Source organism: Conger conger, chromosome 4 (genome assembly GCF_963514075.1).
Source record: "Conger conger chromosome 4, fConCon1.1, whole genome shotgun sequence".
Lineage (NCBI taxonomy): Eukaryota > Metazoa > Chordata > Actinopteri > Anguilliformes > Congridae > Conger > Conger conger.
The window spans coordinates 21,019,127-21,036,069 of NC_083763.1; the positions used below are offsets into that span (position 1 = coordinate 21,019,127).

The following is a 16,943-nucleotide window of genomic DNA, read 5'->3' on the forward strand; positions in this document are numbered from 1 at the left end:
TTCAGCCCGTGAAAATCAGTCAGTCCGTTTACAGCCCCAGATTAACCGGCAGTGGGGCGGACGCAGGCCAGGCGAGACGGCGGCCGTGACGGAGGCAGTGCTCCAGGCAGCTTCACCTGTTGAGGCGCTCTGAGGAGGAGGTGCTCTTGATGGGGGTGCCGGGGTGCTCGGGCACAGGGGCGCAGGCCGCGCCGGCGGCAGCGGGGGGCGCTGTCCTGGGCTCCCGCTCCTCGCTGGGCTCCGGGATGCTGGCGATGCCGGTGGAGGCGCTGCCTATGGAGGTGTTCCTCCTGTGAGAGAACTCTGACAGGCTGGAGGAGCGAGAGTGGCCTGTGCTGTAGCCTGCAGGGAGCCGGCACACACACACACACACACACACACACACACACACGTTACACACACGCATGTGCACACGTTACACATATGTACATGAGCAGTCACACGCGCGTACACGTTACTCACACGTATGTGCACACGTGTAAACACGTATATGTACATGAGCAGTTACACGCGCGTCCACACATATATGTACATGAGCAGTTACACACGTGTACACACGGATATGTACATGAGCAGTTACACACGCATACACACGTATATGTACATGAGCAGTTACACATGCATACACGCGTATATGTACATGAGCAGTTACACACGCGTACACACGTATATGTACATGAGCAGTTACACACGTGTACACACGTATATGTACATGAGCAGTTACACACGCGTACACACGTATATGTACATGAGCAGTTACACACGCGTACACACGTATATGTACATGAGCAGTTACACAAGCGAACACACGTATTTGCACATGAATATGCACACAAGCACAGTTACACAGGCATACACATGTATATGTACACAAGCAATCACACATGTGAACACACGTATTTGCACATGTATATGCACACAAGCACAGTTACACACGTACACATGTATTTGCACATGTATATGGACACAAGCAGTTACACAAATGTACACATGTATATGTAGACACAGTTACAAACATGTATGTGCACACATATTTGTACACAAGCACATAAGCACAGTTACACATGTACACACATATATGTACATAAGCACACACACAGTTATACACCACACACCCATCACACGTATAACACACATAATTACACATGTGCACATACACACACTTATACATAGACACACACACATACACAATATACAGTAAGAGTAGAAATCTATACTATGGGGATATTTCGTACCATATGCAATCATTAATAGACAGCTGTCATATAAAGTATCTATCATATGAAGAATGACAGGTAAAATAATATTCATATGCTCTACCTTTCAAACAATCATCTATTTAACAAGTATTTGTGGCAGAAAAGCTAGGAAACCCTTGTGTTCTCTCACAGTCAATAGGCAAAGCCTACCCAAGTGATGAGCGCTCCCATTTTAAAAACTGTTTTATGCAAAAAGAAATGCATAGGGACACATACTGTACACCCACGCACTGGCATGATATTCTTATCTACAGCAGATTATAACACAGGAAAAAAAAAAACCTCCCACTCACTCTCCACCAGCAAACCGGCAACCTTTTAGAGCACAGCACACTATCAAGGCTGATAAGGCGGATTCTTCCCTCTTTAAACAGGAACACACCGTCCTACTCAATGGCATTCCTGACACACTCATTTTCACCTCCACAGGTCAAGGCTCCCCTTTACCGCAAGAGTCACATTTGCAAGTACATCCAAACAAAGCACAACATTTATCTCCAAATACGTATCAAAACGGCCACCCTTAAAATCAATGGTGAGAGTTTGCGTTGTAGGGTGTCGAGTTTTTCCCCCAATTATCCGGTCATTTTCTAAAGGCCCGTCATGCATCTCACTGAAGAGAGCAGCAATCTCTCTAATGGGAAGACAGGGTGGGGACGTAATCGACTGAGCGCTGCATAATGTGAGCTGGCAGAGCAGAGCTGAGAGGTTTCCCTGTTCAGACCACCCGGCCCGGGTCTGCCAGACAGGCCACCAATCGTATCTAATCTGACTGGGAGGGTGTAGTCTGACCCCATCGCACTTCCGCCTATCAATTAGGGCTAGTTACCGCCGCAAACAAGGTTACAAAATGCAGACATGAAGACAGACACCAAGCATGGACACAGATTTCATACGGGCAGCAGAATCACAAGGTGAAAGGGCCCCGCCCCGATTGCATTCATTAGAGAAGTGTCACAAAAAGGGGAAAGAATGAATCAGCGATTAATTAAAGCAAACTTATTACCAGCCAGCGATAAACAAATCAATTCTGCTGCGTGGGCAACGTTCTAATGCGCCTCTATCTATGATGAGTGCAGTTACACCTGTTTGAGGGCCGAAGTTCGAAATGTAAAGTCTTTGGGAGGCAGGCGGAAACGCAGAGGTCCAGGGTTTAGGTGAGTCCCCCCAACGCTGTGAGATGGAGAGGCGTACCTGATACTTTAGACTGCTGACTAGCATAGCTGGAGGTTCTGGAGTGGCCGCACCCTGCCAGTTCGTCGGGAACAGAGGCACACTTTCCTGGGGTCTCTGTCAGGTTTATTTTGACACAGAAAAAAACACTGGACATGAGCCGCAGTCGGCCACACGGTGAAGAGCGGCCCCACCATCACGCCAGCGCCTACGCTTTATTACTGTACATGGGACTACTCTCAGGGCCGCCTAGGGACCGAGGCAAAGAGAAGCGCCGGTCTGAATTATACATGAAAGAGGCGCACTCTCGGAAGCTGCCGGAAAGAAAAAAACGCACAGCATAAAATGGAGCGGTAGAGGGTGAGATCAGCATGCTTTTCACACGCAAGTCAGAAAGATGGCAGTCATTGCAGGTTTTATTATCCATCACACTAAATGATCTTAGGAGACGTTAAGGTCTGCATTCCCAGCCCCAACATTTCACGGAGTGATGTGTGAATTATGGCAAATGGTGATTTGTACCGAGAAGACAATCAAAACAGCAGGTTTAACAGGCCCCAGAGTTAACACAAAGCGTGAAAACGTAGTCGTCCAACAGAAACTAAAGCCGATTACTGATTGCTGCACCCTTTCCCAATTAGGAGTTTTTAAACACCCGCCGAAATTCCATACCTGAAATTCCAAAAAATGTTTTCTGAGACTCTCCTCCCTTCCGATCTTCGTGGAGACATTCCGTGTCTCCTTGTATCCCTATGTGCATGGCAGTGGACGGAGGCCTGTGTGAAAATGCGGGAGGAATTTCAAAACTCAATACTGGGAAAACCAGGCAGTGTTCACCCAGCACTTTAACAGGTCTGCCCAATGTGTACCAAAACACTATGCTCTGGAACAACAGGTCTGACTGCACAAGGTGTCATTTCCTTTCCATTGTTTGTTTAGGCCAAACATCACAGAATGTTCTTGCGTTTCGTGCGTCAGAAGTAGTCTTTGTGTACATCAGTCCCACCACCATAGAGAATATGCACGGACCAGGTTAATGGCAAGAACACAATGGTGCGTTTTGGTCAAACTGTAACATTCCCAATAGTTCTGCAGCTAGCTGGTCAAGTCTGCAGGAGCACTGACTGCATCCACCGGTCCCAAAAAACCTACCTCCTACTTGCACTAGACACTTTTACACACAAAAATCAGTTCAAGCATCTCCATGTCTTAAAAATGTAAATTACAGCATTGTATTTAATGCCACTCTGGATGAATTCTGCATTTGACTAATCCTCTCAGTCTCACTATTTATCCTAAGGCAGCAATGACCACTTGGATAATGTTACAAGGAAATGCAAGGCTGCCATATCATGACAGAAGATTTAAGGAAGGCACATCTCCCTCAGTTTTGCTTGTCTGATTCATTCTCCACTTAGGGGATTCAAAATATGCAGTCAGCTTGAATCACTTGAATCAACAGTGACTCAATGACATTTTTATCTTTTATTGTGGAAAAATGTCTATTCACATATTTCTTTCCAAATGTCTGCATTCATGGGATTTGCACAAATCATTATGCAATGGAACACAAGATGCGGCACATTTTCTGAAGTTAAAATAGCTGAAGCATTGCGGTGTAGTCTTCACTGAAAAGTTTTCCAAAGTGAGAAGACTCAGGAGTGTCCTCCCTTGGAAAGTAATTTTAAAGTCAGACCAACATTCTCAAATGGCTATGTAAATGGTAAATGGTTGGCATTTTTATAGCGCCTTTATCCAAAGCGCTGTACAATTGATGCTTCTCATTCACCCATTCATACACACACTCACACACCAATGGCGATTGGCTGCCATGCAAGGCACCAACCAGCTCGTCAGGAGCATTTAGGGGTTAGGTGTCTTGCTCAGAGACACTTTGACACAGCCCGGGCGGGGGATTGAACCGACGACCCTCCGACTGCTCTTACTGCCTGAGCCATGTCGCCCCCAGTTATGTCATTTCACTGCATGGATATTATGGAAAAACACACAGTCATTTGAACATAAAAATCAAAGCCTTTCTGAGCAAAAATGCTGAAATAAAAGGTGTGATGAAATCCTGGTAAGGAATTGAGTACTTCGCTTTTCAGAAGTGATTCCGTTTACAGTCAATACCCCATGAGACCGGAATTTTCCAAGGGCAAAGCGATAGCAAGTTCTCCAAATCACTGAAGCAATATTTTCAGCAGAACTATGCTTTTTTGAAAGATACATATCCTCTATATATACCCTATATGTCCAATATATTTTATAGAACCTATATCCTCTATCCCAAATAGCCCTCGATAGCTCAGCAATAATGTCCAAACTTTCCCCTGTCAAAGCAGTTTGAATGCAGGGTCTAAAGCAGATATTTAGGCTGAAGCATGGGACCTGCCTGGGCATCTTAAAGATGGAATCCATAGCGGGATTAACAGATTATCTGATGCAGCGCATCAGGGCTGGAGCGACAGCTGCCTCCTCCCGCCTCCCCGGGATATGCCTTCCTAATCCTCGTACATTCAGAGTGAATCCTCCCCTGATGCTGAAACAACTGCCAAAGCTCCCCGCTATTCCTGTGCACTGGATCGGAAATCGTGGTTTGGGGTAAAGATAATGCAAGCTCTCAGATCCACCCAAATGAAAGGACTTTGTAAAGTAACTCAAGAACCAAGTGGCTGAGGGCAGTATGCGCAATTCCTGTTCTAACTCTTCAGAGTAGTGTATGCTGTATCATGAGCCTGGGATTGGTAGCGTGGTAGCCCACCAGTAATCTGACACAGTGGGCTAATCTCTCAGTGTGATGGCTCTGAACAGTGAGAACACGCAAGGGTCATTAAACCCTCATTTAGGCATTCTTCCAGCACACCACACCACACCACAGCTGACAATGTCCAATCCCTGTCACTGGCTGCTCTCACCTGAACCTGTGCACTAGCCACCGTCACCCGAACTTGTGCATTAGCCACAGTCACCTGAACCTGTGCACTAGCCCCTGTCACTTGAACCTGTGCACTAGCCACTGTCACCTAAACCTATGCACTAGCCACTGTCACCTGAACCTATGCACTAGCCACCGTCACCTGAACCTGTGCACTAGCCCCTGTCATCTGAACCTGTGCCAAACCTAGGCACTCACTTCTGGGGAGATGAAAACAATGGCAAACATTTTGATGCCTCTTTCAAACACATTAAACATGCAAATAGGCGCCACTCCTATAAAATGATTACCAGACAGATGAATGCCTCGATTATTTAGCATTCTGGGCTTGGCACCTCATTTGACTTCTTTTCTGAGCAGTTAAGCGGATTTATTCTTTCATGTTTAAAATAATGACATCAGAGAACTGACAATGATTCTGAACCGGTTTACATAGGCAGTTCTGAACACATTCTTGCTTAGTGATGTCTGCTGTAGAAGCATTTCCTTCCATTTGACATGAATAAAAATGCTTAGATTGAATAACTTTGAAAATATGATTTACGGCTATTTTATTTATGAAGATTATACAATATTGAGTGCATGGACGCTGAGTTATCACATTATATAGCACATTATATTTCTATGGGAATTCTCTACTGTGCAAATCTACAACCACCTTAGCACTGTTCAATCTCTCCAGTTAGCTTAATGTTACAGCCAAACATCAAAACAACTCAATTTCAGCAAAAAATAGATTCTCATAACCATGAAACAAACCACAAAATCTCCAGTGACCCCTAAAATGATACAGCCAAATCCTGGGTAGTCCTGGGTTTGAATAAAAATGAATGCCTATTCTAAATTTCCATTTAATTTAAGAGAGGGCATTCTGAGAAAATGTTGACTCAGTGTCAAAATAGTCTTTATGTTGATATAAAGTGACAACAGAGTTGCATAAAGTTGCTGAAATCATACCAAAGTCTGAGCTTACTTGCAAGGAATTCTCCGCCCTGTGCACAGATGTTCGCCTATTTTAACATGGACAGTCCTTGATCCCCTAAAATGATTCCAATTTAACTTATGCTAGAACAACCATTACAATATCATTAAAATGACTTTTTGCCATAGTATGACATTCAGATCAATGGTTGATATCTTATCCATCCTATTCAAATAATAATTTTTTTAAGTGTGCATTTCTCCCATGTTTTAGCGATTTTGGTACTTTTGTTTTGTAATGATTTTGTAAGAAGCTTGGTATGGGTCAAAACTGGAACAAAGAAAAACACTGAATAAACCGTGAAAGGCTTTTTCAGCAGTGCATTGTACATTACATTAGGATCACCATATCAGTTTATTATGATCAAATTCAAGTAATTATTTCAGTCATGCAATTACTAAATATGTGCTAGTCTTACACACAGATGAAATGGAACAGATTATACAGCATGGAAAAGCTTTGACTGACATAGCACTGCCCCATCAGAAAACTGATTAACTGACACAGCGCACTTTTATGCACTTCCTGCCCATTGCTTTTTTTTAAGTCTTTTTCATCATATGTAGGATATTTTATAGCAACAGTGTACAGAGGTTTTCATTAAACAAAAATAATTTTATGGAACATTTAGATTAATTGTGGATGTGACCTGCGCGTTACATCTCCCTTAACAGACGGATGCAACGCCAGCGTTGTATTTGATCAAATGACCGTTTTTCATGACACATGCATTGTGGTTCCTAGGCCTTTCTGTGGGTTTTCTATTGGGCGCCTTAGTCCATGGCAGGGTTAAGAGCTGCTATACTGATACACGTAGATACCATTGCACAGTATTGCACAGCTCTTATTTCCTTGTATCATTATGAGGGCACCCACCAGCCAAGCACTTTCAGCCTGAAACCATACACCTCATTCAGTTTTTAAAAAGAGCAGGCAAAGGTTCATCTTACGTTTTAAAACAGGGGTCGCCAGACATGAGCTGCATGCTGATGAGCACCTAAAAGAAAGAAGATTGGGAATAATAAGAGAGTGGGATATGCACTTCTAATCAATATGCTCATCCAATCTAACAGCGTTTACAGAAATGAAAGCAGTAAAGAATGTGATCGTGGGCCTGTTGCAGCTTTCATTTTCAGCCACAACCACAGTGAGAGACTATAGAGTCTTAGGATAGCAGTCATTTCCTGGATTGACTCAGATACAGCCTTAGTTACAGATTGTATTCTCAATACACTAAAAACAAAACAGCACATGCCATGACACTCTGCCCAGCTGTCAGCAAGCCCACTTATGTTGAGCCAAGTGAAAGGAATCATGGGAATGGTGTGTGCATTCTCAAACCTCCTACCTTCAGTATGGAGTTATCCTGACGTGTGTTCTTGGTGTCATATCCTTCCAGTAAACATCTCCGAGTGGTATTCCCAGAGCCGGCAAACTCAGCCAAATTTAGGTCAGCGAATCCTAGCTGTGCATGGAAACGAAGCAGAATGTGTTCTCCTGTTACTTCCTCAATCTCGGAAGCGGTCTCAAATCTCATTCCCACAGGAATGTCTCAGTACTTTAACTCAGCCTTTTAATGATGAACCTTGAAACTGTGAAACTCTGCCACTCTTTCTCAATACCAACTAAATACTAACAGTGTGTACTGTTTGCAGAGTAGCTATTGCAGATGCCATTTAATTAAGGTGGATTAAAATGATTAAAACAGCATACATTTGGTTCTGGGGATGCACCAAACGCCTTACCACTTCAGTTAAGATATGTTAAGATTAATTAAGTTAAATTAAGATAGAATGAACAGTTAACACAATTATTACTGTGTTAAGGCAAATAAAACAATGATAAAATGTGCTCTTAACATTGCATACAGGCAGATTAAGTTAGCTGCAGGTATTGTTGGCAAATTCACTCAAAAGCACTGTTAAATTATTAAATCATTCTATTACATTTGAGGCAAGTTACACAGAGACAGATTAAGCGTAGTCCTGCACTAAATTGAGTTCCATAATGAGAATATCCATTCAAAATTTAATTTAGTCCAGGCTTAATCTTTGTCTGAGAACCTGCCACACCGTCTTTCCTGAAAAAATTAAAGAAAGTAAGCAGGGGTAGATTCTGGGTTCACTACCTTTGCGTAAGTCTTTCCACCCTTCACTTCCTGCAAAGAGACAAAACAAGAAGCATAAAATAAAATAATATCATACAAAACACTGCCATCCAGCTTCATGGTCCAACAGACCTAAACCTGAAGAGGCTCTTTACCTTTCTCACAGACACTCTGCAAGCACAGGGATCCAGCACGCCAGTGCTGGCACTGGCACTCATCTTACACAGGAAGGAGAACCTCTTCCGCCAGTGTACACAGTTGGCTTGGACAACCTCCCTAAGAGGAAACAGAGAGAGGACATCGTTACCCAGCATGCAACACCACAACACTGTTACTGCTGCAACAATCATGCAGACATTTAATAGGGCCATTTTAGCTGTATAGAACTGAAGTGAACTGTCTGCACAGAGAAACAAGGTCACAATTTAAAAAGAATGCTGCACCCTAGACCTTTGTGGACAATGTCCAATTCTGACTGATATCACTATGCCCACTTTACTAAGCTCCAGGCCAGAGGGGAAAAACTACTTCTGTGTTGAAAGGCTGTTTTGCTGAGATGCACAGCTTGCGGAACAGTGCTAGAGGGGGCTAGAGGAAACTGACCCCAGAGGCAAGGCAGGCCATCTGGATTATGCGTATCCACACTGTTTATCTGACTCACTCCTTCCTTTCATGTGGAAATACTGAAAAATCCACTGAAAAAATGAACGTGGCAAATGACCAGAGCCGCTAAAAACTAAATAAAACAGCCTTAATTGCGATTGTTGTACACATCAAAATAGAAAAAAATACCGTTTTCCACAGCTCACGGTAGCCTTACTTAATCCCTGTGTGATTTAAAGTGCATTAACAACACAATGGCTTAGAGGGACTGAATAATGCAGTTGGGGGATCTATGAAACACTCCCTTCATTGACAACGTATGGAGGCGACATTGGCTCAGGTGGTTGTCTGGCTGTCCCTGAGCAAGACACCTAACCCCAAAATGCTCCTGACAAGCTGATTGGTGCCTTGCATGGCGCTGGTGTGTGAATTGGTGTGTGAATATGCGTATGAATGGGTGAATGAGAAGCATTATTTGCGCTTTGGATAAAGGTGCTATATAAATGCCAACCATTTACCATTTTACGCATGACCTAATTTCTTAGCTGCATTTAGAGCATCTGGAAAAACAGCTCGCCACAATTCTAAACCAATTTTAAACCAATTTGAAACCAATTCTAAACCTGGTGTCCAGACTGCATCCTTGCATTCCTGAAAATGAGGGCTCTAAGGATTACTGTTAAACTCCAAATTTTCAGCAATCTTCTTGCAGGAATTGTGAGTCATTCCCGTTTCGTGAAGATATTTCTGTTTTGCCGCTGAGAAAAATATTCCCGTTTTTAGCTCAGTCCAAACTGCCACTCCTTGAATCGGTTTTATATAAATATGAAGCTTCAAACATACAGTTACCATAGAAACCTGGTAATGCAAAACACATGGGACTTCTCTTTTGGCAAACAATGCAGATACAATGGCACATATTCACAGTTGAGAACAAAAGGAAATCCCACATGCGGGAAATAATGATTCACAGCTTACAGTAGCTCTCCCAGAGGGTAATCAAGTTATGATTAAATATAATCATCTTCTCCCCAGAACTCATCAGAAAACTATATTTTCCTACCAAAGCGACGGGTACATCATTTACTCAGATAGAATGTGATTAATTGACTAAAATAGATTGCTTGCAATCTGACTAATCGCAGTTCTTCAGAAAGTGGAGTTTCTGTCTTGTCCATATTCCACTGCAGTATACTAATTGCGTTACAGTGACAGCACTAATCATTTGTATGAATTATCCTCGGTGGGAGGCATTTGTAAATGTGAGCTCCTGCCAAGAAACACGTGCTGTGCTCGTTCTCAACCCCGTGTTCTGCCTGCCATCTAACTATGTCGTAACTATGCTGGTTAATGAAAAACACGGGTTGCACCTCTGTGAAGTACTGCTAGCGTAGCGATAGCCGAGTAATCATCCGTTTCAGCAGCAGCACTTGAAACAGTCCCAGTCCAAATCCTGAATGAAAAGTCTATTACAAGAAAGTAATTTGTCTCATAACTCAAAGATAACACATCAGACTCATAAAGAAGAAGCGGTTTGAAGCCAGGGACAAGGTTCAAATGAAGTCACTTCAGTTTTGACAAGTCTGAATGTGATTTAGGGACCAATTTGGGGATTTTCACAGTCATGTGGCTGGCTTTGATCACTTACTGTACAATGACAGAGAAGAATTTACTGCACATCCGATATCTGAAATTAACAGGTATCAACACGCTTATTCTGCGCTAAATCCCTTAATACCCGTGCCTGTAACAGAGAAATTCCTGACTATATAAATTACATAAACATGCATGAAATTTCATAGTATTTACTGATTTTGTAAAAACGCAGAAAGAGAACACACAAGTTTCTCTGAATAAAGGTTAGCCTTGCACCCCAGCACGAATGCTTCAAAGCCGCAATATTGCTAACTGAAGTGGAAGATCTGAAAAGTCAGATAATGCCATTGCTTTGCCATTCTCGTCCTGGAATTGGGTTAGTCTGGAGAGCATTAAGGGGATATCATTTCTATATGTGCCTATGAGCTTCCTGCCATAATAGTCCCTGCACTGACTTCCATTATAAATCTGGCCCTGCAGTCTTGACCATTTCTTCTCTAAATGATATTTTGAGCATTCAGTTGCTGTTACTGCGGCTGCTACACCACACCCTTTCTCCGAGTGCATAGGGACAACGCAGCTTAATCTAGTTCAAGACATTCATAGTGAGAGCAATTGCATCAATCCAAACAGCTGACAATCGAATATTACACTGGCTTTGTGATGTACCTTCAAATTTAATTTGGGAACCAGTGAATGAATGTACAGCAGCACAAATACAGAAGAGTCTCAGATGTGTTTACAGCTTCAGAAAATACCCACTGCTATGGAACAGTCCATTGATGTCAGATGAAAAGCTCCACTGTTTAAGAGTTTTGTGTGGATGAGCCAGCAATGGACACATACAGCGCAGTTTGGTGTCTCTTTCAAAGCCTCTTCAAATATTTCAAGGCCTCGTCAAATAGGACTATAAAAAGATGATGGCAAAATAGCACTGGCTTCCACTGAAAAACATCTCATATTCTCAGGGCAGATCTACACTGTTCACTAATGAACACAGTTTGACAGATTGGCTTGGCCTGCTAAATAACCTCTAAATAGTCAGTAGTGTTTGTCTGAAGTCCTGAAAAGGTCTGAGCAATTGTATATCATACAATCATATTGTATATCAGGACTGTCTTCGCTGTTTCTTGTTGTACTACGACAAGTTGGAAGGTGATTCATTAATGTTTAAGCGAGGCTTGCTTGTTATTCGTTGCTGTGGGGCATTTTATTCCCCGCACATGTCCGTCTCTTTTCCCCTGCTCTTCCTCCCTCAGCAGCCTGGCCTCTCAGGAAAGAGAGAAACCGTCCAATTATCACCAACATTTTAAAACCAGATTTGTATTCACAGACATGTCCTTGTAAATAATTAAAAAATGAAAAAGTAAAGGATTTGTGTCTGAGCCTTAATGTCTACCAAACCGTTATTGCTGAGTTAAGAAGGCAAAACGAGGCCTACTAAAAGATGAAATCCAAAGAGAACCCACAAATCACTGTGAGGCCCAGGTCCACTGTATCAGACAACACTATATTTAGACCCCACCTCCAAATGAAGATGGTCTGCCTGCATTTGTGCTGGTACATATGCTATCTGCATACAAGGTTCTGTGTGACAGGTCATTCATTACCTGCAGCCGAGCTCCATGAAAAAAAACACCACTGATTTTCAGCGCAAACCTGAAACAGTTTCTAGCTGTCTGCATACAGGAAGTGTCATAGGTACCCCTTAATTAAAAATGGGGACCTGGATTGCTCATTAAGGTTAGCGTGAAACCAAAGGACAGGCATTGCAGATTACAATTTCAGACATTTTTGAATTATGGTGATATCAAAGGTAACTCTAGCCCATGCTCTGACAGGTAGGTCTCCATTCAAAATCAGCAGCTCATTATGAATGCAGGTGTATTTATTAAATGGTCCCTTATTTTTGTTTAGTTTGAGCACGTATGGGCAGTTGTGTCTGCTGGCAACACTGGTGACTCAGTAAAGATTTACCACAGGGAACAAAACTTAAGCTGATAGTTCAGTATAATGGAGATTCCAGGAACACAGTAACCATGTAGGCAGTGGTGGGTAGACCAAGGCTGTGTTTGGGCTAAATATGATCTGGTGACAGAGGAGTTTCACAGTATAACAACATCACTTCATTAACATCTTTATTAACAAATTAGCTAAATGTCTTCCCCCAGTTATTTGGAAATGCATTTTTAGTTACAGCTATTCCAAGGAGCAAGCCTATGCACTTACTCTCAAGCAGCTCATTTTCCCCACTACAGAACAGACAGCATAACAGGAATACTCACATGGACAGGAGGAGAGGCATATCTCTCACTGTCCACAGCTGGTATAGCATGTGAGCGCTTGGCATGTGGTTTTGCGGAGATTATGCAGTGGTAACCCGAGGAACCCTGGACAACGAACGCCACGGATTCCTATACGTAGCTGGCTAATGCCATAGCCAAGACTCAACCCAGTAATACTACAGCTAACCCTAATGCTGAGGGCCAATGGGCTGGGCTATTAGAGTATCTTACCTTCTCCTTGAAATGAGGATCAAGAGAAACTAGCTGGTGATGGAGAGTCATTGTAAAATAGCAAAGCATGTGCAGCTATAAAATAATCAATCGAGACTTATTAGCAGACCAAAGCACTCTTTTTTTAGTGACTGCTCCTTCTGTGCTCCCTCCTGGTTCCATGGCATAAACAAATCACACATGGCAAAACAAGTCTACAATACAAGTCTTGAAATGAGACTTTGGGCCCGTTCTGCAGGTCTGCCTACACAGATTAAACCTAGTCCGAGTTTAATCTGTGTCTGTGAAACCGGCCCATAAAGCAAATATATAAAGCCATTGGCAAATATTGAAATAAGTCAAAACCATCTCACCACATTGGCAATATGGTCTTATTTCGCAAAAATGTAATAGAAATATTATTCATTCATTCATTATCCTAACCCGCTTATCCTGTACAGGGTCGCAGGTGGGCTGGAGCCTATCCCAGCATACATTGGGCGAAAGGCAGTCCATCACAGGGCACACACACCATTCACTCACACACTCTAACCTATGGGCAATTTAGACTCTCCAATCAGCCTAACCTGCATGTCTTTGGACTGTGGGAGGAAACCGGAGTACCCGGAGGAAACCCACGCAAACACGGGGAGAACATGCAAACTCCACACAGAGAGGCCCCGGCCGACCGGGATTCAAACCCAGGACCTCCTTGCTGTGAGGCGGCAGTGCTACCCACTGCACCATCCGTGCCGCTAGAAATATTATATAAAGTATAAATAGAAGACTAAAATACTCAGAATTTGACATATTTTTCCATTTTTATAGTGCAAGTATGTGGATACTGCACTCAGCAAGACTCAAGTTCCAATTTCACCCATCATTAATTTTAAATCAAACCATGGAAAGGACATTGCGGCTGATAGGCCAAATGGCCTGATGTAATAGCATAGATGCTGGCTCACAGAGGACATTCTGGAATAAATGTGAACAGCAGACAAAACTCTGGGGGGGGTCAGTGAGTTGATTGTTTATCCTGCAATGTCCTGCCACCGTCACACACCATGGACAATGTTTAGATGTTCCACTGCTCACTCATTCTCCAAGGTCTCCTGTCAGCCCTATGTTGTTCAATAAAACATTAAGTGAAACCAGTTAAAGGTCAACTTAAAAGGCTAAAGACAGGTTGGGTATAACTACACTGGCTGCTCACAGTATATCCAATCAATGTTCTTTGGCACCTCATGGTCCAAATATATTGACATTCGTAAGATTCAAGTGCAACAAAACAAGCACAGGAGAATATAAAAAGTCAAATGAGTTTCTTTTAATAATAATAATAATAATAATAATACTTGAGTAAAATACTGCCACATAAATGGCCTGTTGTCATTTGGATTGAATGTTTAGAGTTTGGTTTAATATTTTCACACAAGAACACCGTAAATCTCAAGCCACTTATATGGTCCTGCAAAGCCTGAGGATGACAATTAATTCAGACTGAGCACAGGCACAAAAGGTCCTACTCACAGAAGAACTCACACCAAATTTTGCTGTCACATTGGAGGCATTTCTCGTGTTGCCAGCAGGGAATGCAATATGTGTTTTGATAGTACAGTTTCATAAACATAAAAAGAAACTCACGCATTGATTGATGGTTTTAAAAAGTTTTACCAATTCTGCAAGCCCAAGTGCATTTGCTAATGCATTTGTTTCACCTGGCCTATGAACCATAACAAAGAAATCTAGTTTTGTGTTATGGTTCAGAAGCTGTCAGAACAAAACTGGTAAAGGAAACATCTGGCAGTGTCATTTACAGTATGATGCATTTTACAGCACAGAGAGAAATAAACATTTACTAAATTTGCATTGATTGAGGGGATTTGTCAGTGTGCAAGTTTTCAGTGCAATGTCTGGCTCTTCACTGAAATTGTTGTTCCTCACACCACGTTGTCATCATATTTACCATAATCAAATCTATTATACTGCTTCAATACACAACACAGAAATTATATTCCATCATTAAGTTACTGAACGTTAGTCATACTATTTATTACTTGCCTAGATGTTATTTTTAAATCTGTATCATGTCGAATTACTATTTTGTCTCCAGTTTAGAAGTTAAAGGAATTACATGATTGCAGCTCTAATTTTGTTTTTTTATGAAAATGAAGGCAAAAAACATCTGTTATCACAGTTGTTTGTGAATCCTCATTGGTGGCCCGGTGTGGGTATTTCATATAAATAAAAATGCCAAATCTTTTCAAAGGGACACTTATAAAGGAAAGGATTATCCTATTGTTTACTTTATTTCATGGCTTAGCAACTTGTTGACCACCACCAGAATTGCAACTGAATCTCAAGACTTACAACTAACAGAGAGATAACACAAATGGTACAGTAGGCCTATAGAAATGATGCTCAAGAGTTTTTACATTTGATTTTCAGAGGCAATGAGAGCTATGTACTAGCCATGTAGCTTTCTGACGTTAGTAAATATTGGGAGTAATTTAATTGTTTTCTTTAGGGTATCTTATTCAGAAGATGTTATTGCTTCTTAGTGAGCGACGCATTTCCTTCACATCCTTTTTAGTGGGACATTCAAGCTCAAATGCCATAATATTAAACATAAGTGCCTACATACAGATTATTTGCCTTTCCGAATATATCGTGCAATAGCTCATGTCCATACCCCCACAAGTAAAAAGAACACAGGCTACTCCATAGCTTAATGGATAGAGAAATACAACAAACAACCAGTCGGCAAATTTAAACACAACAGTTTCTGTATTATAACGGTAGCAATAACCGAACGCTGCATCTTACAACCCTACTATTAATGATTTGGGTCTTACAGCATGGATACATTAAGGTTACCTAGCAAGCTAGCAGTCGTTAGCTAGATGGCCAGTAATCGAATCCGAACTAAGTCGTAATACTTTCGATTAGCAGAGGAGGCTGCAGTAACGAAAAACCATGGTAATTGGTCATCTAGACAATTAGGTTAATAAAACACTTACCGGGATGACTCCTCCGAAAAACCACCGTCTAAAAGCCGGACTTTACAGAACAGGACACCATTAACAAAAGGAACGGAAGAGAGTTCGTCCAGTTCGAAATCGACTTTAAATTTAAATTTCTTTTTCTTCATCATGATGAAAGCCATATATTTCTTATGATGGCTGGTGCGACGGTCTCCTTTAAATGTCGGTCCTCTCAGTGTTCAAATTTTTACACTCTCATGATTGTAACACAGACGGCAGAAGAACCCCTTTTCTACCACTGTTGAAATAACACTGAAGTTCTTTCGAGCCGTCGGAAGACGACTGATCTTTTCTTTAACGCACACATTGTTGCAGACTGGCTGCCAGCTTGTTGTTTGGTGTAGCTACCAGTTAGCAAGGGGTACCATAACCAGTTGCATTGATATTCGTACTGTGAAAATAGGCAGGGCAGCGAACTGGAAGAAACATCATCCTTCCCTCCCATTCGACGTATTTGAACGAGCGTTAAATATTCAGATGAGCTTGTCATAACTAGTGGACATGGAACGAAACACAGCCCAAAAGGTTTAAAGAGGCAGCGTCGTATTATGTGCAACATGATATATTTTAATTCTATGTTACTGTTGCGAAAATGTAATAGAATAGGCCTACCCTTAGATTTCGTCGAATATGAACCATTCTACAATGGAGGTGCATGATAGCCTTCTTTACAAACTGAGCATTTGTGGGGGCTTATTGTTTAGGATCACAGAAATGTGATGTGAATTAGTAGGCTCTATCAATTT

At 42.0% G+C, this 16,943-nt stretch overlaps 1 protein-coding gene across 2 annotated transcripts in view; it reads right to left on the reverse strand.

Moving 5' to 3' along the window:
* fam102bb (family with sequence similarity 102 member Bb) overlaps positions 1-16,634 on the reverse strand; it is a 21,539-nt gene extending 4,905 nt beyond the window's left edge. The window contains exons 1-8 of one of the 2 annotated variants that reach the window (XM_061237435.1): positions 16,174-16,634; positions 8,615-8,735; positions 8,481-8,510; positions 7,701-7,817; positions 7,303-7,349; positions 3,105-3,208; positions 2,454-2,549; positions 117-342 (exon numbers count right to left, since the gene is read on the reverse strand). In XM_061237435.1, the coding sequence (XP_061093419.1) occupies positions 117-342; positions 2,454-2,549; positions 3,105-3,208; positions 7,303-7,349; positions 7,701-7,817; positions 8,481-8,510; positions 8,615-8,735; positions 16,174-16,319 (887 nt within the window). In that variant the 5' untranslated portion in view covers positions 16,320-16,634. The remainder of the gene's footprint in view (positions 1-116; positions 343-2,453; positions 2,550-3,104; positions 3,209-7,302; positions 7,350-7,700; positions 7,818-8,480; positions 8,511-8,614; positions 8,736-16,173) is intronic. The other variant, XM_061237436.1, reaches the window with a different exon arrangement.
* Between the last annotated feature and the right edge of the window lie 309 nt (positions 16,635-16,943).